We start from the raw sequence: 26284 nt of genomic DNA on the forward strand, positions 1-26284 counted from the left end.
TGACGACAATAGTATTGTCGACGATGGCTTTGTCGACAAGGAGGCCATCGACGGTGACTTTGTCGACGAAGAGGTCATCGACGGTGGTTTCGTCAGTGAAGATGATCTCTTGGTAACCTTCGTCTATGGTGGTATCGTCGACAGCAAGGAAGTTACTGCAGTTGTAGCGCTGGTCGACGGTAGTATCTTACTCTTTAGTCGACAATGGTCTTGTTGTAATCCTGCAGGATACAATGGTAGTCGACGACAATGGAGAAGAGGACATTATCATAGGTGATGTCGCCATTGTGAAAGTCGGTGTTATGGTTGTAGATGTCGACATCGTTGACTAGACTGTTGTCGACTGTGAAGGAATTTTTGAAATTTTTAATTTTTTATCAGGAATTATTTTTGCTGTAGAAGGAAGTGATTTCAACATTTTTCTGATAGAACTTTCTCGAGAAGCTGGTGTTAAAGGCTCAGGAGAGACTTTTGAGGAGGATTTCTTATGTGGCACCATCTCTTTCCCACGAGATTTTTTAAGTGCGTTTTTGTGTGGCCCTGGAGGCTCCGCTTCCAAAGATCTTTCGCTCTTGTGGGATTTCTCAGTTTGCAGAGTCATCACTCTCCTCCCCAGAGAATGTATGTTCTTTTGATTTACTTTTTTGCAACCACAAGAGGAGCCTTCCGTCTCTGTCTTTTAGAATTTTCTGTGAGAAAGTTCTACAGATTTTGCAGTCCCCAACCTTATGCTCTGGATAGAGACAATAAATACACTCACTGTGAGGGTCTTCTGAATAAACTCTTTTTGCCATAGGTGTTACATGGCTTAAAAAGGCCCTTCCTTGGAGATCCTAACATGGTGGGAATGTCCCAGGCTGTAATGAAACATACATTTTTAAAGCTGACCTGAGAAGTATTCAGTTGAAGTAACCCCTGAAGAGAAAAACTGAGCAGAGCTCAGGGATATTCCTATCACCTAACGTGCAGTAGGAAATCTGAGGAACTGGAGCCTCCGTGTTGACGGTTCTAGAGGGTGCTGTTGCCTGATTGGTCAATATATAGCTTTGGTCCTTTTTTCAGAAAGGACACATAGGCTATTAAATTGAGCTTGTTCTTTCCTTTTAAAGCTTATTATTATAATGTACACTACTTATTATGATAACGGGGACTCCCACTTCGACAACAGGGAATGATTCAAGCATGTGAATCTATGAAAGATTCAAAACTGGAAAAATAGTAATGCTTAGTTTTCTTTTTTATTTAAAAAATATATATATTGCTCCTGGTTTGAGTCCACCTTGTCTTCGAAAAGACGTGCGCCATTAAACCGCATATCCATTAGGGACTGCTGGAAGTTGCGTGCAAAACTTGTGGATCAAATACAAGCATGGAGCCGAAGCACCGCATTGGTCTATGCTGCCCTACCCAAGCAGTTGGTAGTTTCTAGATCTGATCAGAAGGTGTGCTTTAGTGCAGTCTGGGCTACTGAATAAGGTGCTGAGATTAGGCCTAATGTTATCTTGGACGGCTGGCAAGATATCCACTACCATGTCCCATAACACATGCATGTATCTCCCCTACACGGAGGTGGTGTTAACAGATTAGAGGGCAAGACTAGCCAAGGAAATCATCTGTTTTGCAAATGCTGCCATGCATTTCAACTCTATCGGCAGGGTTCCCTAAACATATTTGGGTTTACATTAATTGTGGAGGCATGTACCACAATGCACTCTGGTGAAGGATGTTGATGAGGAAGGTCCTCTGAGCCCCAAGGCAGGCAGGCCTACACCGCCTTGCAGTATGCCTATTAACTGGGGCAGGCAAGATCTTGGCTTTGCCGGAGTGACCAGCAGTGCACCTCAAGAGATATGAGGATGTTGGTCTTAACCTCTATAATTTGTTGTGTAAGATTGAGTACTTCTGCAGCTCTCTTTATAACTGAGACAGACTCCTCTGTAGCCAGTGTGGGTGAATGAAGATCCGTGTCAGGGAACGTATCAAGCCTACTGGTGTCCTGCCGGTCAAAGAATATGTTCTCATTATCATCATGTATATGGCTTTCATCATCATAAAGGTCAGGCATTTCGTATTAGTGTGGTAATGCACTAGAATCAGAAGGATGTTGTTTTGGTGATTGTAACCTCGGCTGAGGCGGTGTGGATGTCCCTTGGACTCCAATAAGACTATCCACTCCCTTTGTGGCCTCAGTACTCCAGGTTGCAGTGCTGGTTGTGGAATGTTAAACGGCATCGGGCTTGAAGCTGTGTATGGAGTCAGGAAGAACTCAAAGATTGGGCTAAGAGGGATAACTGATGCCAGGCACGAACCTGTCAGCTGCAAACTGGATGCAACCATGAATCCTTGGGGACAAAGGCACTGCAGAGGGATCTAGTCAGGTAGCATATAATTTGTCAAATGCCTCCTTGAAGTCAAAGAGTTGTTGTGGCAATGCAGATGGCCTAGGAAAGAGGCTTGGAGGTACCAAGGGAGTCGCACAACTCTTCATCTTGGGAGTGGCAGGTTGAAGGAGGGTGGTGCCTCAATTTCTGAGTTTCGTTGACTTTGGCTTACCGGATGATTCTGAAAGCACCCTTGGAAGCGGAAGTGTCTGTGCCCTCGACTTCAACAAAGCCTTCTTTGTATTCCGATGATGTTCTGTGACAAAGAGTTCAGGTTCATGGTCTCAAATAGCTTTTGGATTCATCTTTGCACACTTGACGCACAACATTAAATCATGTTTGAACCCAGAGACAGACGTATTTTGAAAAAAGTATCAGGCCTGATAGTATTAGAGTGAATGAGCTCTGGACTGCATCGGAGGGCACGGAAAGAAAGGAACTGACACCAGCGTGTGGAGATAGCAGCTATGTTGGGTCTCGGCTTCACATTCTGGGCAGTACTGATTCAACGTGAAGCCGCAAGATGACATCTACATAGGTGCAAGGAACTGCTAAGAAAATTCTCAATATCAAATCTGGTGCGCCTCAGGATATTTACAAGGTGAGGAGTCACTGGTTAGAAGTATCCATCAGAATGATGAGCTAACTGTCGGCAGGGCTCAAGAGGGCAGAAAAACGACCTGTGGCCCAGATTCCCTTGATGCAATCTAGAGTATAAACAGCTGTTTGACTAAATAAGCGGGATCCATTTAAAGGCATATGCACAAGGAAGGCTAGCACTTCTCTTAAAAAACTGTGAACACGTCCACGCATGGTGACGGTGCACCACACAAGTGTTGTTTGTCCAGAGCAAATGGCAGTGTCCAGATAAGCATGAGTTACATATTTAGCTGCATCTGGACCATCTTGACTGGCATAGCTTGATTGGTTGAAGCTCAGGAGGCCCTAAACTATTCAAGGGGCACCAGCAAGCTTGCTGGCCATGTACCAGAGGGCTTGTGTATGGCAACCAAGAAGGCAAAACAGGCCGACTGCCCTTCAAGGCTAGGCTATGAGAAAATGTGTTTCCCAAATATCAATCCTTTTTGACACCCAGTCTGGCAGAGTAGTGAGTAACAACATTAGGATTCACTTTAATAGTGGAAGCTTGGACCACCAAACTCTCAGGCAGATGAGGTGTAAGAAAATAAGCATTGTTAGGTGCCAGTCTGTGGTGCCTGGTCATCTGCCTGCTCACCAGTGTCCAGAAACACGACTTCGAGGTAGTGTACACAGGAGTGTCAGTTAGGGCCTTGTTGAATGGGAGCAAAGGTAAGAGGAAGCAGGCCCAGGTTGCAGATGTTCTGCAAGGATGTTCGTCTTAATTCCAAAAAAGTAGCTATAGGTCCAGGATCTCAGCAGCACTTCTAATTACTGCATTAAAGCAAGCACTCTATTCTACTGGCAACCCAAGTATCAAGACCACTGACCACTTGTAAATTCACTTATAAACTGGCATTGTGTGTGGGTAAATCATTCCCACCATCACCATGGTCATCGATGAGTAACAGTGAACGCTGGTCTGAATCTGAACCAAACAAATGACTGAGCCTCTGAGGTCAGCTCGGAAGTAGCAGGAGTGCATTGTCTGAATCAAACTGTATGGAAATCAGGTCCAATGGAGTCAGAGCACTCACTGGAGAAGACTGGTTCAGCTCGTAGTCAGACCCCAGCATCATATCCCCGTCCAGCGCAAGAGATGCCGGAATTAATAAAAGTGCCATAGATGGAAAATGTCACTTACCCAGTGTACATCTGTTCGTGGCATTAGTCGCTGCAGATTCACATGCTGTGCATAGTCCGCCGTCTGGTGTTGGGTCGGAGTGTTACAAGTTGTTTTTCTTCGAAGAAGTCTTTTCGAGTCACGAGACCGAGGGACTCCTCCTACTTTGGTTCCATTGCGCATGGGCGTCGACTCCATGTTAGATTGTTTTCCCCGCAGAGGGTGAGGTAGGAGTTGTGTATGTTAGTAATAGTGCCCATGCAATGGAATGAATAAGTATGTACAAAATGAAGGTTAAAGTAATATATTTACAAATGTACAAATTTTGAAGATTACTTCCAAACGGCTACAGGCTCCCGGGGAGGCGGGTGGGCGCATGTGAATCTGCAGCGACTAATGCCACGAACAGATGTACACTGGGTAAGTGACATTTTCCGTTCGGTGGCATGTGTAGCTGCAGATACACATGCTGTGCATAGACTAGTAAGCAGTTATCTCCCCAAAAGCGGTGGTTCAGCCTGTAGGAGTGGAAGTAGTTTGAAATAAAGTTCTTAGTACAGCTTGACCTACTGTGGCTTGTTGTGCAGATAACACGTCTACACAGTAGTGCTTAGTAAATGTGTGAGGCGTAGACCATGTTGCTGCCTTACATATTTCGTTCATTGGAATATTTCCTAGAAAGGCCATGGTAGCACCTTTCTTTCTGGTTGAGTGTGCCTTTTGTGTAATAGGCAGCTGTCTCTTTGCTTTAAGATAGCAGGTTTGGATGCACCTAACTATCCATCTAGCTATACCTTGTTTTGATATTGGATTTCCTGTATGAGGTTTTTGAAATGCAATAAATAGTTGTTTTGTTTTCCTAATTAGTTTTGTTCTGTCAATTTAGTACATTAGTGCTCTTTTGATGTCTAATGTATGTAGTGCTCTTTCAGCTATTGAGTCTGGCTGTGGAAAGAACACTGGCAATTCTACTGTTTTATTTAAGTGGAACGGTGAGATGACCTTTGGTAAGAATTTTGGGTTGGTTCTTAGAACTACTTTATTTTTGTGTATTTGAATAAATGGTTCTTGTATAGTAAATGCCTGAATTTCACTTACTCTTCTTAGAGATGTAATGGCAATGAGAAATGCAACTTTCCACGTTAAGTATTGCATTTCACATGGGTTCGAAAGGTGGACCCATGAGCCTTGTCAAGACAATGTTGAGGTTCCATGAAGGAACAGGTGGTGTCCTTGGTGGTATTATTCTCTTTAGGCCCTCCATAAACGCTTTAATGACAGGTATTCTAAATAGGGAAGTTGAATGAGTAATCTGCAGGTAAGCAGATATTGCTGCGAGATGTATTTTTATGGAACTAAAAGCTAGATTTGATTTTTGTAGATGTAGTAAATATCCTACTACATCTTTTGGAGATGCATGCAATGGTTGGACTTGATTATTATGGCAGTAACAAACAAATCTTTTCCATTTACTTGCATAGCAGTGTCTAGTGGATGGCCTTCTAGCTTGTTTTATGACCTCCATACATTCTTGTGTGAGGTTCAAGTGTCCAAATTCTAGGATTTCAGGAGCCAAATTGCTAGATTCAGCGATGCTGGGTTTGGATGCCTGATCTGTTGTTTGTGTTGTGTTAACAGATCTGGCCTGTTGGGTAGTTTGACATGAGATACTACTGACAGGTCTAGTAGTGTGGTATACCAAGGTTGTCTTGCCCATGTTGGTGCTATTAGTATGAGTTTGAGTTTGTTTTGACTCAATCTGTTTACTAGATATGGAAGGAGAGGGAGAAAAGCGTACGCAAATATCCCTGACCAATTCATCCATAGAGCATTGCCTTGAGATTGCCGGTGTGGGTACCTGGATGCGAAGTTTTGGCATTTTGCGTTTTCTTTTGTTGCAAATATATCTATTTGAGGTGTTCCCCAAATTTGGAAGTAAGTGTTCAGGATTTGGGGGTGAATTTCCCATTCGTGGACCTGTTGGTGATCCCGAGAGAGATTGTCTGCTAGCTGGTTCTGGATCCCTGGAATAAACTGTGCTATTAGGCGAATGTGGTTGTGAATTGCCCAATGCCATATTTTTGTGTGAGGAGACACAACTGTGTTGAGTGTGTTCCCCCCTGTTTGTTTAAATAATACATTGTCGTCATGTTGTCTGTTTTGACAAGAATGTATTTGTGGCTTATCATTGGTTGGAATGCTTTCAACGCTAGAAATACTGCTAACAATTCTAGGTGATTTATATGAAACTTTTTTGATGTACGTCCCATTGTCCTTGGATGCTGTGTTGATTGAGGTGTGCTCCCCACCCTGTCATGGAAGCATCTGTTGTTATCACGTATTGTGGCACTGGGTCTTGGAAAGGCCGCCCTTTGTTTAAATTTGTACTGTTCCACCATAGAAGCGAGATGTATGTTTGGCGGTCTATCAACACCAGATCTAGAAGGTGACTCTGTGCATGTGACCATTGTGATGCTAGGCACTGTTGTAAGGGCCTCATGTGCAATCTTGCGTTTGGGACAATGGCTATGCATGAGGACATCATGCCTAGGAGTTTTAAGACCATCTTTGCGTGTATCTTTTGTGTTGGATACATAGCTTGTATCACCTTGTGAAAATTTTGAACCCTTTGTGGACTTGGAGTGGCTATCCCTTTTGTTGTGTTGATTGTCGCTCCTAAGTATTGCTGTGTTTGACACGGCAAAAGGTGTGACTTTGCATAGTTGATGGAGAAACCCAGTTTGTAAAGGGTTTGTATAACATAATCTGTGTGGTGTAAACACTTTGTTAGCGAGTTGGTTTTGATTAACCAATCGTCTAGGTACGGGAACACGTGTATTTGCTGCCTCCTGATATGTGCAGCTACTACTGCTAGACATTTTGTAAAGACTCTTGGTGCTGTCGTTATTCCGAATGGCAACACTTTGAATTGGTAATGTATTCCTTCGAATACGAACCTTAGGTATTTCCTGTGCGAGGGATGTATCGGTATATGGAAATTCGCGTCTTTTAGATCTAACGTTGTCATGTAGTCTTGCTGTTTCAGTGGTGGTATTACGTCTTGTAACGTGACCATGTGAAAGTGGTCTGATTTGATGTAGGTGTTTAGTGTTCTGAGATCCAATATTGGTCTCAGACTTTTGTCCTTTTTCGGTATTAGAAAGTACAGTGAGTAAACTCCTGTGTTCTTTTGTGTTTTTGGTACTAATTCTATTGCGTCTTTTTGCAGTAATGCTTGAACTTCTAGTCCTAGAAGGTCTATATGCTGTTTGGACATTTTGTGTGTTTTCGGTGGGACGTTTGGAGGGAGTTGGAGAAATTCTATGCAATAACCATGTTGGATAATTGCTAAGACCCAAGTGTCTGTTGTTATCTCCTCCCAAGATTTGTAGAACTGGCTTAGTCTTCCCCCCACTGGTGTTGTGTGAAGTGGTTGAGTGACTTGTGAGTCACTGCTTGTTTTGAGAGGTTTTGGGCCCTTGAAATTTTCCCCGGTTTCTTGGGAATTGGCCCCCTCTGTATTGGCCCGAAAGCCTCCCCTTTGATACTGTCCCTGGTAGGTAGACAGTGTTGTTTGTGAGGTGCTGGCTTGACCTCGAAACCCTCCTCTGAAAGTAGTTTTGCGAAATGTGCCAAATGTGCCTCTGCCCTGCGGGGAATAGAGTGCGCCCATGGCTTTAGCTGTGTCAGTGTCTTTCTTTAATTTTTCAATTGCAGTGTCCACTTCTGGTCCAAACAATTGTTGTTCATTGAACGGCATATTGAGCACTGCCTGTTGTATCTCAGGTTTGAAGCCGGATGTGCGCAGCCATGCGTGCCTCCTTATCGTTACAGCAGTATTTATAGTTCTTGCAGCTGTATCTGCTGCATCCATAGAAGAACGGATTTGGTTGTTGGATATGTTTTGTCCCTCTTCAACCACTTGTTTTGCCCGTTTTTGGAATTCTTTGGGGAGGTGCTCGATGAGATGCTGCATCTCGTCCCAATGGGCTCTGTCATATCGCGCTAGGAGTGCCTGCGAGTTGGCGATGCGCCACTGATTTGCAGCTTGTACTGCAACCCTTTTCCCGGCTGCATCAAACTTTCGGCTCTCCTTGTCTGGAGGTGGTGCGTCGCCTGATGTGTGCGAGTTGGCTCTTTTACGAGCTGCTCCTACGACAACTGAATCTGGTGTCAGTTGTGATGTAATAAAAGCAGGGTCTGTGGGTGGTGCCTTGTATTTCTTCTCCACCCTTGGGGTTATTGCTCTGCTTTTAACTGGCTCCTTAAAGATTTGTTTAGCGTGCCTTAGCATTCCCGGGAGCATAGGAAGGCTTTGATAATTGCTATGGGTGGAGGACAGGGTGTTAAAAAGGAAGTCATCCTCGATAGGCTCTGAATGTAGCGATACGTTATGAAACTCTGCTGCCCTAGCTACCACCTGAGCGTACACTGTACTGTCCTCAGGTGGTGAGGGATTAGTGGGGTACGATTCAGGGCTATTGTCCGATACTGGGGCGTCAGAGATCCCATGCGTCCTGGTCATCTTGGCTCATGGTGGTATGAGCTGGTGATTGTGACTGAGTCTGTGCCGGTGGTATATGAGTTGCCGGTGGTGGAGAGGGTGGTGGAGTTACCTTCTTCACCACTTTTGCTTGTGGTGTTTTTTCTTGTTGTTGGAAATCTAGTTTCCTTTTTCTTCTGATTGGGGGAAGGGTGCTGATCTTCCCTGTACCACTTTGTATAAAGATCCGCTTTTGCGTGTGATCTACAGCTGTTTGTAACTCCTCCTCAAATCTGTGTTTTTGAAGTTGGGAGGACAGTGATTGTTCCTCTGAGTAGGAACTGGCTTTCGGTTCGGTTGCTGGGCGTTTTGGCACCGAAACCGTGTCTTTTGTTGTTTTCGGCTCCGAAGAGATTTTCCTCTTTTTCAGTGTCGTACCTTCTTGGCGTCGACCATCTTCGGTGCCGCTATCTCTGTGCCGAGCAGCTTCGGTGCCGCTGTCTCGGTGTCGACCCTTTTCTGCGGCAGTTTCTCGGTCCCGAGATTGCTGCGTGCCTGTGTCTCGACCTGAGTCGGACGATCTCGGCACCAGCTCGCCCTTTTTCGGTGCCGATGGGCGGTCACCTACTTTATGGGTTGAGCCATGGCCTGTCGGCAGTGGCGTCCCCTGGGCTTTGTCTGTTTTTCTGTGTGATGCTTGTTTCGACGTCTTACTCACGGTTTCTTCGACGTCGAATTCTTCGGAATCCAATTCGTGGATGGAGAATGTTTCTTCTTCTCCCTCTTCCTCGAACCGTTGTTGTCCTGTCGGCGTGGACGCCATCTGCAACCTTCTGGCTCTTCGGTCTCGGAGCGTTTTTCTCGACCGAAACGCTCGACAGGCCTCACACGTTTCTTCTTTGTGCTCGGGTGACAGGCACAAGTTACAGACCAAATGTTGGTCTGTATAGGGATATTTACTGTGGCATTTAGGACAGAATCGGAACGGGGTCCGTTCCATCAGTCTCGATGTTGCATGCGGTCGGGCCGACCAGGCCCCGACGGGGGATCGAAATTACCCCGAAGGGCTACCGGAGCTCTTCAAGATTCGGTGTTGATTCTAATCTAACCCGATACCGAACGAAACAATACCGATGAATTTTCCGTTGATTCTGACTAACTTTCCGACCCGAAACACGGAGCGAAAAGGAAAACGTCCGAACCCGATGGCGGAAAAAAAACAATCTAACATGGAGTCGACGCCCATGCGCAATGGAACCAAAGTAGGAGGAGTCCCTCGGTCTCGTGACTCGAAAAGACTTCTTCGAAGAAAAACAACTTGTAACACTCCGACCCAACACCAGACGGCGGACTATGCACAGCATGTGTATCTGCAGCTACACATGCCACCGAACATAAAGCATGGCATCTTTAAAAGCTGGACTTCCTGCAGCATTGTCGATTTCCCAAGTAACTATGCAGCAAGAGTCTGACTTTTTTCAATGTTTAGTGACACAGTTTCTCTTCATGATTCCAAATTGTCTTTGGGTGCAAGAGGGCACACACATCACATAATTTGGAGTTGTGCCCCAAGTCAAAAACACCAAAGGTACAGGTCTGTTACTGACATTTACTATCAATAGTCATACCATGGCTCTGAGACCTGCAGTTTTAGGTGGGGCATCATTCCCTCACACATTGAATTTTATTTTGAATAGTCATCAATACAACCGAGAACTAGAGCAAAGGGAACAGAATGCCAGATATTTTTAAAAGTGTGTAAAGAAAGGAATATATGAAGGTGGAGAGGGGTAGCACTCATCTGCCGCTCTTTTCTGTCCATTCCAGAGCAGAACAAAGACCACTGAGCTGCATGACACCACCAAATAGCATGAGAGAGCACTGTTGTGTAAAACGTGCAGATCCCTTGTAAGCCACTCTTTTCTGTCATTTCCACAGCAGAAAAAAAAAACACTAAGCTGCATGGCACCACCAAGAATCTTTTTGGGAAAACTTGCAGATCCAGTCTGGCACCTGGGGAATATTCTAAAGGTGAGGAATCTGTGGTAAGAAGTATCAATCTGTGCTTTGTGGGTGGCATATCGACCCCTAGCCAATCTATCCATAGGGCATTGACCAGGCACCATGGGTTTTGGGTATCTGGAGGAGAGATTTAGGTATTTTGAGTTTTGTGGGTGGTAAACAGACCTATAGTTGGAACGCTCCCACAGTGACAGTATTGGTTGAGAATATGAGAGTTTATCTCCCATTCACGAGTCACCTGAGGCCCTCTGATGAGCAGAACAGCAAAGTCGTCATTCACTGTAGGAAGGTGCTCTGCTAAAATGTGTATGCAATGGGGAGCTCCCAAAGACACACTGCTTGAGCCATCCTGGATAACTGAAGCAAGCATGTGCCCTAGTATATTTTTTAAGTATTATAGATCATTCATATTGTATATTTAAATAAGCATAACCTTGTTGCTTATAGGGTGGTTACAACAACTACATTGCCCTGGGGTTCAATATGTTAGATTTGGAGGAGTTGTTTCTGTGGGGACCATAGGCCGTTAACAGTGAGGATGTTCATGCGAGGGTATGGGATGAGTCCATGTCACTCTGTGGCTCTGGTTTGAGAAACTATCTGTCCAGTAGAAGGTTTTCCTTTTTCAACTACTGTAGTCTGTCCTGAACACTATGCTCCACCAAGACTAGATCCTCCAAGGCCATGTTGATCATGACCATTATGTAGAGTTTGTGTTTTATTGACCCTGGGTCCCGATATGGGGGAAATAGGTCTGCGCAGATGAGCCTTTCAGAATCAGAATCTGGAGGGGACAACTGTGGGGATGGTGCTGCTGTATTAGTGTCTGCTTTCCTCTTCCTTACAATAGGTAACGGGCCCTATCTCTTCTGAGACGGCTTCCTCAAAGAAGTAGCCATGTGGCAGCTCAGAAGTCGAGGATGAAGGGCAGAAATATGGCCTGCGCCTGGATCAATGTAAATTTTCCTTTATTGCTTGCATAATATCTCAGTGTTCCAGATGTGGCTTGTGAGTGAAATTTTATCTCTGCTGGGTGTTGAAAACTTTGCCAGCTTTGCTGCCATTGGCCGTTTGGGGTGAACTTGGGATCCAGACTCCTCAGGTGTAAACAACTGCTTTCGGCATTAGTCAGTGTCGCCCACAGGAGGCGGCCCACACTGTCAAACTTTCTTTTGAGGAAGTGTTTTGGTCAAGGCAAAGTGATGTTTTAGTTAAAAGGGGGAATCCTTTCAATGCCCATCCAAAGTGGAATGGTACTCAGCATGGTCCTTTCAAGACAAGGTGGTGTTGCAATCGGTCATCGATGTCTGAGCACGCAATCTGAGGTGTTTACTTAGTCCTGGCTACAGACTTCGCTTGAGGTGCTGGAATCGGTCTCCAGAATTGGAGTTTGCACAGGACACAGTTATTACATTTCTTAGATTTTGGACAGGCGACCCAAATTATCACGACTCAAATCCTTTAATCTCATCCGCAAAAATGGCACAAGGCGCTTAATAGCATCCTTGTACAGCAACACTGTGTAGTTTATTCACTTCATGTCAATTTGGTGTTGAATTGTCATTTTGCAATTAAAAGCTTTGCACGTCAATCAGGCTATTTAGTTTTGGTGTCTGGGTAGACAGAAGATGCAGACTTGTTGGTAGTCACACAACAGAGACTTGCTACTGCAAGTGGGTCAATATTTAATTATTATAAAATAATTTTATTTAATATTGTTTTCCTTAATCTCTCACAAAACAAGTTAGTTTCGTACAACCTGACCCCAGGCTGTTCAGAGCAATTCCTTGGAGGTGTGTGGTGGATTGTGTGCTCAAAGCCACTGTGGAAATCTTCAGATGAGGTCTATGTCCTGTTTCATTGTGGGTTTCAGGGCAGGTCTCAAGAGTCAACCCAAAACCATTTTATAAAAAGGTTCCAAGTTCAGCACTAGATGACAGGAAGATGCACAGCATCCAAGCTACAGCACCACATGCTGTAAATAACGATTTTCCCTGCTAGAAGGATGAGGTTTTCATGTTTTACTCCAAATTCGTCCGCAGTTTTCTCTGGATGTCATAATCGATTAACTGTCTCAGCAAATATTAAAAACATCTCAGAACAGACCACCAGAAAAAGGAATCTAAAATAAAAGTGACACAGTGTGGTACTGTGTGCGCCCAGGAGTAACACTACATTTAGTCATACTTTCTGTGCCTGCAGGAAAGTCCAGAGATAAAACTTCAATTTTTTTAGATATGCACTTCCAGACCCAATCATGAATTCGTAACATATTTCACAGCATGTCAATTTAGGTTTCCATGCAGCTAAAACTGAAATCTTAAATGATGTGCTGGAACCATTAAATTAACTGAAAATAAAACAGAAGAAACTAAACTGAACTTTGTATTTGGGCGTAAAATGCTTTTAATACGAGTTACACTGAAGAATATATGAGTGTACAGAGACATGCTTTGCTGGAGGCAGATAGTGTATGCACCAGAAACATTGTTACTGAAGGTAAGTAACTTCTTATGATCAATGATACTTTTACCTGCATATGCCTAACCTTTTGAGCATACCGCAAAGCAGTATCTTCTCCTATGGGATGAGCCTGAAGAATAGTCAGACAAGGAAATTCTGCAGCAAACCCTGGAACACAGTAGTGAAATGGTCATCCCTTCTGACCCCTTTTTTCAAGCAATAGTGTTTATCAAAACTATGAGATGCGGGTGTGTGGGCTGGCCACAGAAGAAGATAACCCTCTAGATCGGGAGCTTCACGAGGCGGTGGGCTTTGGCCAGGGGTGGGGCCATACGGCTGCCGCATACTCTTTCGCCTGAGCCACAGAGACTCCCTACAACCGGATTACATCCGGACTCTACTTGGAGAACCGGGAGAGGGGTACGTCACACGGCAGTGCGGGGAGGGGCCGGCCCACAGTGCAGGAGGCAAGCCACAGTGGAGGCAACAAGATGGCAGCACCCTATCGCAGCGCCGGAAAGCTGACCCCGATGCACCCCCCTTCCACTGCTGTGAGAGGGAGCGCCACGAGACAACGAGCTGTGATTACGATCGCAGCAGGAGAGTTCTGGGCCTTACACGTTTCCTCACCTGAGCCCCGGGATGCGTGAGGCCGGGTACCGACTGGGGGATAGAGAGATAGAGATAGAGATAGAGATAGAGATAGAGATCGAGATAGAGAGAGCTGCGCTGCACAGGCACAGGGGAGAGGCGTGGAGGGGAGACTGGCTGGGCTGCGGGAGACGCAGTTTAGCAGTGCAGGCGACCTGTGCCTGCGGAAGCAAGACAACAGCAAAGTGGGGCCAGTAAGCTGAGACCCCTCCCCCCCTCATAAAAACCTACAACCATGGTAGGAGGGGGTCCATCAATATTAGGGACCCCTCCAACCTCTTTCCTTCTGCCGATTACAGGTTGCTACTAGTAGTAGTAGTTCGGGTCAAGGCAACGCCGCTGGTCCTCTTAACTCTCCATATTACCCCAGGCTGGGGCTCATGCGGAGGTGGGGGGACACATCTAATGTGAGAGGGGATGCCTTTGTTGTCCAACTGTTACGAACTGCACCAGTGGGTCAACCCTACCCGCTCTCTTCTCTTGAGCCTCCGGTGGCCCAGATGCGACAAAACCTGTGCAGCAAATCGGACGAGGAGCGAGCAACACGTGGAGATACCAGCGCCGGGTACTTAGTCACCCCATAACGCTCTACTTCGCCTCGCCCTACGTCTCATTGCGAAATCGACACCAGTGGTACTTCTATTCATCCAGCCAACACAGGGTCCTCTATCGGTGCAGCTCGGCAGTAACGATGCAGTATTGGTGAGGGGCTCCATTTTTGTTCCTCCCGTGAACGATTTTACCGCCCCAGATCATCTCGGTTCACAGACATTGATGGATCTACTTTTGAAGGAAACAAGAGGGCCTCTCAATGCCTGACCTATGCACAATCAACCATTGTCGACACTACAACACGGAGAAAACTGGATGGGGTGACTCCTCCCCACCCCTGCCCGTGGACCTTGGGGGCTGAACACACATCAAAGTTTTGAGATGTCCGGTGGCAAATCCTCAGGCAAACCTACAAGACAACTACTCTTTTCTGAAGCCCTCCAAATCTCACGGCCCGCATCCCCGCAAAGAGCGCATCGACTGGGTCCTATGGAACCTCCAGACCCCGCCCGATCATTGCTTGTTTACTGAGACACTGGCAGGCCCATCAACTCCGCTCGGCGGCGCGGGCGAATGGACCCTTCCGGAAGGATACAAAATTCGTATATTGGCTGACCACTCAAAGGAAACCAATGATTGCCGGAAGGCGTTCCTAGCTCTCAGACCCCAGATGCGCCAACTGGAGGTGAAATATGGCCTGTTTGAACCAGCAAGACTGTGGGTCACCAAAATTGGCGTACCAAAGAACTACTATAACCCTGAGGATCTGCAACTTTTCCTGAATAGTTTACAGCCCCAAACCATGGATACATCAACTTCGGCCTGGCCACAAAGACCACCTAGCGACAACCGAACTGTATCACCCCCACCAACTGACCAAGGAGGGACAGATCAACGTGAATCAGACCACCGTCTCAGAGGCACAAACATAGCGAGACTCGCAAGGACACATGACGACAGGGGGCAGGTGTTACAAAAAAGTGGCGCTCCACGCACAGCTATCAGACAGAGACAAATCTCATTCCCCCCCCCGAAACCCATCCCAACCATCACTTGAAACTGCAGCCACGATGAGAGGCACCCAAAGATCCAGAGCTCTGCCGAGCGACCAGAGAGCTTGACACTAAATCAGCGGACAGATGAGTATCTGCCCGCATGTTAATGTTGCTGTTATAATGTTGCGGTATCTTTAACTACGCTCCACGCAAGCAATTATCAGGTTTCGACTGTGCCTTACTTATATGTGAGGTATGTATTTAGGCACATGTAGTGTACTACTGTTGATGCTTTATGTGCAATACTGCTTCGTTTCTGGGGCCTCTGGACACATCCTTTCCCCTACTTGTTAATCATCCCTGCCCCCCCCCCCCCCCCCCCCCCCCCCAAGTCCCCGTGGAGGAGGTCTTCTCTTTCCTAAAACTCTGTTATCTGTCAATAGTCTATCGGTACAATTAAATCATGGGATGACCCAGAGGGCAGGTATGTGTTTGCCAAATTAAAGGTGGGAGACTCCTCAATATGTGTGGGTTCCGTGTACGCACCAACAGGTCGCAAAAGATTATTCTTCTTACGAATAACCCATCTTCTGACTAAAATAGGAGCAACCCGCTTTATAATAAGGGGACACTGGAATTTTGTCCGCGATGCAATACTGGACAGGACAGGTCCTCCAGACGTGGGTAATAATCATGACAGAGCTCTCCTAACTGACATGCTGACAGATATTGGACTAGTGGACCATTGGAGGCTTACACACCCAACCGACCAGGAATACACCTTTGTGTCGCCTGCCCACGGAACTCAGTCACGGGTGGACTACTTGCTTGTGTCACACACTATAGGGGCCCAAATACAAGACGCCCGCATAATGGAAAGTGGCCTTTCTGACCACTCTCCGATTCAACTATCGATCCAAGTGGGCCTAAAGTCTCCAGGCCTCAAACCCTGGCGCTCCACCGTCCAACGCTACCGATCTCCCCAGGGTAAGGAACAGCTGCAGACCCACATGTCTACTTAGATGTGTGACAGTGTCGGCACGGTCGACTCCAAAAGGGTACTCTGGGCTGTAGAAAAACAGACCATCGGAGGCCAAATGATGAGCAACGCGGCATTAGCCAACAGGGACAGGAAAGCCCGTCAGAATACCCTTGAGGATGACATACAATGTCTTACATGGCAGGACACTATCCAGCCATCTCTCCCTACGCGCGGCTCCCTGGAACGGGCCTGTATGGCACACAACGAGCTCTACACATCCCATGCCGAATATGCGCTGCAACGCCTGCCAGGACGGCACTATGAGCAAGGAGAGAAGGCTGGACGACTACTAGCGGTGCAGCTCCGTCAAAGAGAAGCTGCCCTAGCCATCCCGGACATAATATCCTCCAATGGGGAGATATTCACATGCCCACAGGACATAGTTAACAAATTCGCTACCTTTTATCAACATCTATATACCCCGGAATCAGTGTCAAGACACTGCCCACATAGAGGCCTTCCTCCGTGACGCTGAACTACCCCGCCTCTCGGCTGAAGGCCACGCCCTCCTTGACGAAGAGTTAAGTAGGGCAGAAATAGTGGAAGCCATCTTTGATCTTCCCAACCATAAATCGTCAGGTGAAGATGGCTTCCCTACAGAATTTTATAAATGGGCCGGTGAAAAAGCGATAAGCGCTGTGCACTCGGCGAGGTGTGTAGAGAGGGCTCTCTAGGTGCAATATCTAATAGAGCAACAATAGCGGTCATACCAAAACCAGGACGGAACCCTCTACTCTGAGGCAGCTATCAGCCCATATCTCTCCTGAACGAGGACATCAAAATACTGGCGGGCGTCTTGGCGGCCCGTCTGCCTAAAGTTATACCGTCCTTGATCCCCCACACTCAAGTGGGGTTTGTACCAGGATGTACTTCTAGGAACCACATGTGTACTCTTTGCCATACTCTGTGGGAAACTAGGAACATACCAGAAGAGGTTATGGCCCTGTCCCTAGAAGCTGAGAGGCTTTTGACCGTATGGAATAGCCGTATTTGTTTGCCACTCTGGCAAAATTCGGACTTGGAGAACAATTAATTTCCAAAGTCCGTCTGCTATATGGCCACCGCATGGCACAGGTCAATTGTGGGGGCTTTTTATCAGACCCCTTCCCAATTAATAGGGGAACTCGGCAGGGTTGTCCCGTTACCGCTCTTGTTTCTGTTAGCAATGGAGTCCCTCGCAGGCCACTATCTGCCACTCTCAGCAGATTACAGGAATACCCCTTGCGGGAGGAACCTCGAAAATCTACCTATACGCTGATGATGTATTACTTGTCCTAACCGATTTAATGAGATCCCTGCCGGGTTTACTAGAAACAATAGATGGTTTTGCGTTTCTATCCGGATCCTGGGTGAACTGGGACAAGAGCGAAGCGCTGCCCCTCTCGCTAACGACGACAAGAGCCGCAATACATGCCCTTCCATTCCGCTGGATCCCGAACTGCCTCAAATACCTGGGCATGCTCGTCAATCGGGGCTTAGAACGCATGGCTGCAGATAACGTGGAACCCCTTGTGGCTCGAATGAAAATAGACTTCACAGGTGGTGAGAATGGTCACACTACCGCGTTTTACATACATTCTTGGTATGCTTCCCCTCTAGGTGCCCCTTTCAACACTTCGGCTGATATATACAGTGCTGGGGGCCTTCATGTGGGATCCCACACGCCCACATTTGGCGCCAGCAAAGATAGCAGCACGCCGTTCCTGCGGGGGTCTAGGACTTCCCTCGGTGGAACACTACTCCTTTGCTCTCCAGCTATCCCAACTGGCATACATGTTACCTGGGTTCTGGAACAGCCGCATGGGTGACCACAGAGAAACTGCTGCTAGTCCATTGTGGTCATCTTGGTGGCCTGTACTGTGAATGCCCCCCACAGATCAACCCAGCTAACCAGATCCCAACAGTGTAGCGCAGCATGGCGTAGGGCTCACCGCTTACTAGGAATACACCCTTCTCCACACGCCCATATCAGGAAATAATCTATGGATAGGGAGAACTGCCCCTAGTTGGCCACAATTGAGCCTGGTTAGTACTGATTGCATAGCCCAGGTCATAGATGAGGGGATACCCGAATCATCTGAAAACTACGAGAGGAGTATAATCTCCATCCGTGGCAAGAATGGCGTTACCTGCAACGTAAACACTGCCTACAACAATCTATGGGTGCTGCCCCCTGGGAGCTCAAGACCTCACCTGTGGTTACCTATCTCCATACCTTGGGCGTTACAAATGTGTAATGGCAGGCCTCTATGACGTAATAACGCGTCATCTCTACTCACAACCCCTCCTTGAAACGCTACGCTTTAAAAAGCAGGCTCGGCTACAGACAGACTATACAGCGGAAGAATGGTCTGATATCCTAGACACCCTAGACAGAGGCACTCAAGAAGTCCGACTGAAATTCTGTCTCTAAGTTAATCCATGACTGGTATTGGACCCCTGTGAAATTGTACAGAGCAGGACTTCAACCACATGCGGACTGCTGGCGCTGGTCGGAGACCCGATGGGACTTAACCCACATCCTATGTGAATGTCCATCGATCCAGCCCCTATAGGAAGCAGTGTGCAACACCCTAAAAGACTTCTTGCTGCTCCAGTCCCCGATTACCCCCTCGCTCATCCATTTAGCCACTGAAAATATGATCTTACCTACTGCTCCTATTTTGTCGGATGCCATATCTGGTGGAGCTGTAGGGAAAGCAAGTTTTTGTTTGGTGCACAATGCACTGTACCACCAAAATTTCGGGTCATGGGTGGACTGAAAGGAGGGTGGACGTCCAGCAGATTATCTATATCTCCTCGCAGTCAGGCAGATTGTGGCTGGGTCAAGGGATGGGTTTATCTCGTGCCAGCCTGGTTTGGTCAAGTAGTACTTCAATAAAAGTAATAAAGATTCTGACACCGGTGACCAGGGTTGAAGGATGTGCTTGTGTATATTCTCTCAAGTTTCCACTGTTGGTAAGGGCAGATGAAATATTTCTGCCAACTTCCTTAAGATGACACAAAAAGAAGCCACTCCTGGGAGTGTCAGCCCTGAGGGGCAGTCCATCTCCAGCAATGTGTTTAATCAGCTAGCATTCTGCAATGCCAAGTAGTGAGCAGTGAATGAAGATGGAGTGGCAGCAAGTCGGCTACCTCAATGCTGTCATCATCATCACAAGGTACCCCTTCTGCCATCTGTATGTTATCAATTTTGAAAAAGCCAGCAGGTATCTGCCAGTATCCCTGGAGCAAAGAGGATTAGGACTGAGATTCTTCTCTGTATCTTGTCTTTTCAGCTCTCCTTTGGGCCTCGCTTCTGACCTTCATTAGATGGCTTGAGTCTTTGAAAGTTGTGTTTGTAGAGTCACTTTTGGTGGTGACTGCACAGTTAATGGGGAACTGTTGGCTCGATTGGGGCTATGGTAGGACCCACCTGCAGAATCCCTAAAATGACCCTGGATCCCAGAGGTGCAACAGAGGGGTCCGAAGCTTGCTTGAATAGTACCATTATGGTGTGGAGGAAATGAGTCAGGTTGGTGCCAAGCACAGGAAATTCTGGAAGTTCCAGCACTGGCACTGCATATAGTAGAGGTAGCTTCAGGCTTGGAATAAGTCCTGTGTCAGACACAGGGCTCAGTGCCACTGCCAGAGTGGGTTCATCAGCTGGAGTGATATCAAATAGTTCTGGTTCAGAGGACGACTCCGCTGAAGCCAGAGTGCTCTGAGATGATATACCCCACACATCAAGGGGTGTCACTGTCCCATCTCCTCCACTTCCTGTTTTTTCCTCTTCCTCTCCTTTGAGGATGTGAGGAGCAGAGAGGAACACAAATTTGAGGCTGGCCTCAGGTCATAGAAAAGCTCGGCCTCACTCTTTAATGGCCTTGAAATACAGCCATATCTGTTACATAGTTCGATAGGTGCTTCGGCCCGAGGCACCACAGGCAGATCTCCTGGGCATCAAAATTGGATATCTGTTCACTGCAATATCAGTGTGGTTTAATCCTGACTTTTGATGAAAACTTCCCTATACCCTGCACAGAGGCCCTCTGAAACATTCAGAAAACTTTGTAGAAAACTGAGAAACCTCAGAAAGCAGCTCTGGATAGCGTTGCAGCATGAGGGAAAAAAGGAGACCGATATTGGTGCTCTGGGATGGCATTATAAGGTTCTAGTGTTGTCACACCTGCACTGCTTCTAGCACTGAAATTAAGTTAGCGGCATCAACCAGGGTACGCGAGCTATGAAACGTTTCCGGATCAAGTCGGGTACTGGGGCTATTCAAAAGGTGAGGAATCTACAGGTAGGAGTCTTTATCAGAAGCCTTGATTGAAATATAAGAGAATGTGGAACAACATGAAGATGGCAAGTGAGTGGTGCAAACTTCAGGATTCACAGACATAATTTTGAGTCACCGTCATCTTCAAACCTGACATCTCTGCTGAGACATTTTAAAATAAAGTACTTAGAAACTTGGAATTGTTTCAAAATTTAAGAAAATTGTCAAACCTTCTCCTGGCTGTCACATCACATGTGAAAAGAGTGCCTTCACACAGCTGACACATAAGCAAGATCCACATATCCTACCTTTCAACTTGTTGTGCTCAGAGTCTGCCGGGAAAAGAACATCTGGAAAAAGTTTCTCAAAGCTGTAGCCAGCATACTTAGGTCGATTCTCCACGTAGGTCCGAACTGTAGGCTGCAATTTCTTCATGAACTCTGCACATGGTGTCCCAAGCTGCTCAATAACCTTATTCCATTGATCAATATCTGAGAACCAGCAGCTAAGGAAAACATTCTAGGGATTTACACTTGCTTTCACTAGAAGCAGATAAAACAGGTAAAAGGTATACACACAACAGTGATTAGTGAGTGGGTGTGTCACAATATGCAATCTGACTATTTCAAGAATCATCGTTCTGATCCTAGAAGTGGTGAATAGACATGCAAAATGAAGGAAGCAATAGAGATAACTTTTCTGAGTACAGTTAGCTAGAACAAAATTATAAATTATACTCAAAACAGGATCTCCACCATGAGGTGTGCAATTTCAGAGATATTTGTACAAGCATGGTGAGAAGTAACAATCTATCCTAGATAAACCGTGCTAACAAAAGGTAGAGCAGTGTGATGGGTATATAGAGATGAAGGACAGATGAGAAAAAAGAAGAAAATTGTGGGGATACAGAAAAAAAATGCTCTGAAAATTAAGTCAATATTAAAAAAAGGCTAATAAAATGAAAATATTGCACTAAGTAACGAACATTGTTGGTGCACATCAGGACTAAAGGAGAGCCTACACTCAAGAAAAGCTAAATGGAGCACTTGGTAGGAAAGCAGACAGACAATACATGTATCAGAGGAAGAATGGTTTAAGAGCTAAGAAAACCACCTACAGTTCATTGGAAATTTCAGGATCCTACGGAGAATGGCTTTTTTCACCACTGGAACCAAACTATACCTGGCTGATGAGCCCATAACAAGTGTGAAGGCGAACCTGGAATGCTTGTGTTCCCACTGTAGCAGGGTCAATGCTGACTTGCATATAGTTGGGTCCAAACTGAGCTGGCATGGTGTGCAAAATAATGATGGACTGGGATGCTGTCCGAGTAATTACCAGTTGCTGAGATTAGTTCAAGCATTCCATACATCACTTTTTGTATACTTTATTATGTCGGCATAAGTGGGAAGGGTGTACCCAGACATATGCCATGTAGACACTTGCCACTGGAAACAAGTTATACCTGGCTGATAAGCCCATAACGTGGGTGAAAACGGTCCTCGGTTGCTTGTGTTCAGGACTTGGCTTGGCAGTTCGGGCAGGAATGTTCCCAATGGAGCAGGGCTAAGACTGCTATGCATCCATCTGAGGTTGCACGGTGTACAAAATAATGATTGACTAGGATGTGGCACGGAGTAATTAACAGTGGCTGAGATTATTTCAAGTATTCCATCCATCTCTTATGTACTTGAATCAGCATCTACAGTGGCAGATGGAAGAGAACTTTATGTTAGGATAAGAGTATCAGGCAAATAGCTTGCAATTTATTCTGTATGTCTTTGAGCAAATACATTCCCTGTGCATTAAAGTACCACTTTTAAAAGAAAGGAATTATCTGTGAATGACTTTGGAATAGGAGAAGGACGAGCTGTGAAAAGCCAAGGTAGAAGGTTCTCCTGTGGTGAGGTTATTTTAGCATTTACACGGGCATTTTATTTAGCTCTACGTCTGAGGGCTGTGCCCTCTCACCTAATCACATTTTGCTTTTATTCTTTTAGAAAAGCTTCATTTTACTTTTAGATGTTTTATTCTTTTATCAGATGTCTTTCCATGCAGAATCGGTTATTCATTTCTTTGCATGACATTTTCACCCTGTGCTCAACCCAAGGATGTACACATTATTTATCAGGTACTGCCGGTCCAAAGGGGATATTGTCTAACCTACAAAGAGAAATACGAGCTGTCACGTCAGGGCAGTTCTTAGAACAAAAGTAATGTTATTATCAAACATCACACTACCCACATTTTAGAGGGGACATTCCAGCCAGTCTGCCATCTCATGCTGCACGTCATCACAGTTTCTGCCTAAATCTTTTGGTTCCCCTTTGTATATCTGGGAGGCCTCTCAGCACACTAACAGACCTCTTCTCTACCTCTGAAAAGGTATGGGGGGCTGGGCTTCCTCTTGGGGCCAGAAGGGCAGGTTAGGGCCTCCACAGCTACTTGCTCTCATTCAGAAACGTAGTAGTGTAGGTAGGAATGTCAGGCACACTATTATGACAATATGGTGGGACTCTTCTTGTGTTTCACCTTTTTGGTCACTGCTGTAATAATACTGTGTTTCATTATCCTCATAATTGCAATTCATGCCTTTCCACATAGAACACAGTTGCTTCAATAAAACCTATGGAACAAAGATCTGTCTTGTCTTTGCACGTAAGTGACTCGTAAAACTGAGAGAAAGGGGTAAGATCTGTTCCACCACGACTTCCCTGAGGAATCCGAGTGTCATGCAACAGGCTGCCACAAATCCCTTCTACTTCTGGTACTTGTGAAGTGGTGCTACCTAGCCAGAAAATGTTAGGCCGACAGCTGTTACAATGTGTGGGATCAGACTCAGTCCCCCACACTCAGTGGTGCTGCAGCACAAAGTCCAGCAGTCTTATTACCATAACAGGAGTCTACGTCACTCCTATACTTTAATCTAGAACTACAATTGTTTAAACTTTAAAAATCCTCCACTTTAAAGTAAAAAAGTTAATAAAATCCTTAGCTAATTCGTACAAGTGGAGCAAGGGCTTGTCACTTTACACAATATAGTAGGCCGTGTACTAGCACTTACAGCAGTAAATAATTGAATATGCTCCCCAAGAAATATGACCATGCCTCTATTCATTTTAATTCAACTGGGCTAACACTCATGTGACTTGTCTAAAGAAAGCAGTTAAGGATCCTTTACCAATGATCAGTGCAACGGCGTGACCCCACCGTCCCCAACTGATGACAGATTTCAAGCTATAGGGTAACATCCCAGCCCCGTACAGGCCTAAATGGCAACTGAAAGTGTAGACATAACACAATAGCCTCATATTTCCTGCTATAGATGAATTCCATATGACACAAAAATTCTCTTTTAGGCATAGCAGCAAATGCTCCTACATGTCCACTGAACAGCTCCTGAATTATTAGCCCATACATAAAAACCTTCTTGTCTTTCCAAAAGCCACTGCTTTCCTACGTATCAAAAAGATATAAAACATTTATGAACTCTTAAGTGTCCCACAGTCAACAGTCCATGGGCATTTTTTTCTAGACACAATGTTTACATGATCACTCAACAATGAAAAGGATCCTGATTCACTCACACCTATACTTTTATGAAGGTGGATATAGTGAGGAGATGGAGCCAGATTTGGTTAAAAAGGTCCTAATATGTTCCATCGCACAGACTCACCAGAGTGCCTCAAGGCATTTTCCCCAAAGTGGAGGAGTAGGTTTGCCTTCAACCCTAAAGACAGGTGAGATTATAACAAGTAAATAGATGTTCATTTGCTTCAAGTGTGGTGGGTATGCCCAGATGCATATCTGGAGCAACAGGGCTCAAGCCATACAGCACTGCCAAAGTTCGAGAGAGGACCTGACTTGGAAGGACTGCTCACATTCCATCAAATAAAGCAAGGTATTTCTAGCCAAATAGTGGATTAAAAGAAAATATCTCCTACCTTTGGTAAGTATCTTTGTAGCAGATATTTACCTATCTGCAGATTCCTCACAGACTAGACTTGGAAACTTTTTCAAAAGCTCACCTATGATAGTAGGGGGCACTGTCTCTGCCTTGGAGCTAGAAACGACACCACTGTCTCATGTCACTGGTGCCAAAGTGCTCACCCAACATCTTGAAGTCAGTTTCCCATTCATATTTTCCCAGCTCACCGGGCGAGCTGAATGAGAGTACACATTTGAGAAGATGCCATGCAAAATTCCAACTTAAGACCTTCTTAACAAATAATATTCTTGACTTTCCTTCAAATGGGGAGGTGAGGAGGATTGGTGAGGAATCTGCAGGTAGACAGTATTCACCAGGTGGAAAATGTCATTCACCTGAAATCATCTGTTTGTAGCATGTTGTGCTGTTTTTTCACATTCTGTACAAACTCCTCTCATATAGTGTTGGGCCCGGATGTGTGCAAGTTGTTTATCTTTGAAGAATTCTTTCGAGTCATGAGATACAGTGATGACTCCTTTTGCTGGTAATACACATGATCATTGATTCCATTCTTGTTTCCCTCATTGTAGGTGAGGATGCAATGTGAAACAAAAGGCTGCATAGAGAGATGGCCATGTAAAAGAGAAAAAAATAAAGGACGCGGCAGAGGCTACAGGCGTCGGGAGAGGAGAGTGGTTGCACTGACGCTACAACATTATATACCACACAAACAGATGCTTACAGAATAAGTAGCATTTTCGGTTCAAGGCATGTATTGTTGTAGATACACATGCTGTGCACAGACTGTAAAGAAGTCCTCTAAAAAGAGCAGTGGCTAACCTATGGGTGTTGCAGAAGATTGAAGGAGTGTATGGAGTACCGCCTGGCCAACTTGGGCTTGCAAGCAGGCCAGCACATTCAAATAGTTATGCTTTGGAAAAGTGTGTGGTGTGAACCAGGTAGCTGCTTTGCATATGTCAGCTATTGGAATGTTCCCCAGGAAGGCGATAGAGGCTTCCTTTTTAAAGTGGAGTGGGCTCTAGGAGAAATGGGAAAAGCCCCCTTAGCTTAAGCATAGCGTGTGTGGATGCATCTAAACAATCCATCCTCCAGTACCTGATTTGGACTCAGCCTTCCCTTTATGGGGTTTGGAGAAAGCAACGAGTTGTTGTGCGTTCCTGAATGGTTTAGTTATGGCAATGTAGTACATGAGGACCCGTTTAACATCCAAAGTATGGGATGCCTCTTTTGCAACTGAGTCTGGATGTAGGAAAAAGACAGAGAGATCAATGGACTAATTAAGGTGGAACTGTGAGACCACCGTAGGGAGGAATTTGGGGTTAGTGCGCAAGACGGATAAGTTACTTACCTGTAAATCCTAGTTCTCTTCCAGGGGTATCCTCATCAAAGTCATAAACATTGAATATTCCCGCCCTTGTGCGGGGACCCCGGAGCATATATAAAATATATACCTATAAAGTATGAAATATGCACGAAAAATATATATATAGCATTTTTAGTAGACATATCTTTCATACTAAACTCATATATACATGTGTAAAACAGCAATGCAGGCTATAATCATAAACAAGCTCAAATGCTTTATTTCTATGATTTTTTTTTAATCATTATAAAATTACAATAGAGAATAAATATCTACCCAAGCCCCCAAAACTGGGCTTAGGGAAATAAGCAGCCGCAATATCTAGAGAAAAAAGAGAAAAAACTACATTGAAAAACAATG

The 26284-nt window shown here is 45.5% G+C and overlaps 1 protein-coding gene across 5 annotated transcripts in view; it reads right to left on the bottom strand.

The window, feature by feature from the left end:
- Nucleotides 1-26284, bottom strand: part of MAPK8 (mitogen-activated protein kinase 8) — a 410861-nt gene that overhangs the window by 129671 nt on the left and 254906 nt on the right. For all 5 annotated transcript variants that reach the window (XM_069240892.1, XM_069240893.1, XM_069240890.1 and 2 more), the window contains one exon: nt 20921-21103. In XM_069240892.1, coding sequence (XP_069096993.1) covers nt 20921-21103 — 183 coding nt within the window. The remainder of the gene's footprint in view (nt 1-20920; nt 21104-26284) is intronic.

This window comes from Pleurodeles waltl, chromosome 6 (assembly GCF_031143425.1).
Source record: "Pleurodeles waltl isolate 20211129_DDA chromosome 6, aPleWal1.hap1.20221129, whole genome shotgun sequence".
Classification (NCBI taxonomy): Eukaryota; Metazoa; Chordata; class Amphibia; order Caudata; family Salamandridae; genus Pleurodeles; species Pleurodeles waltl.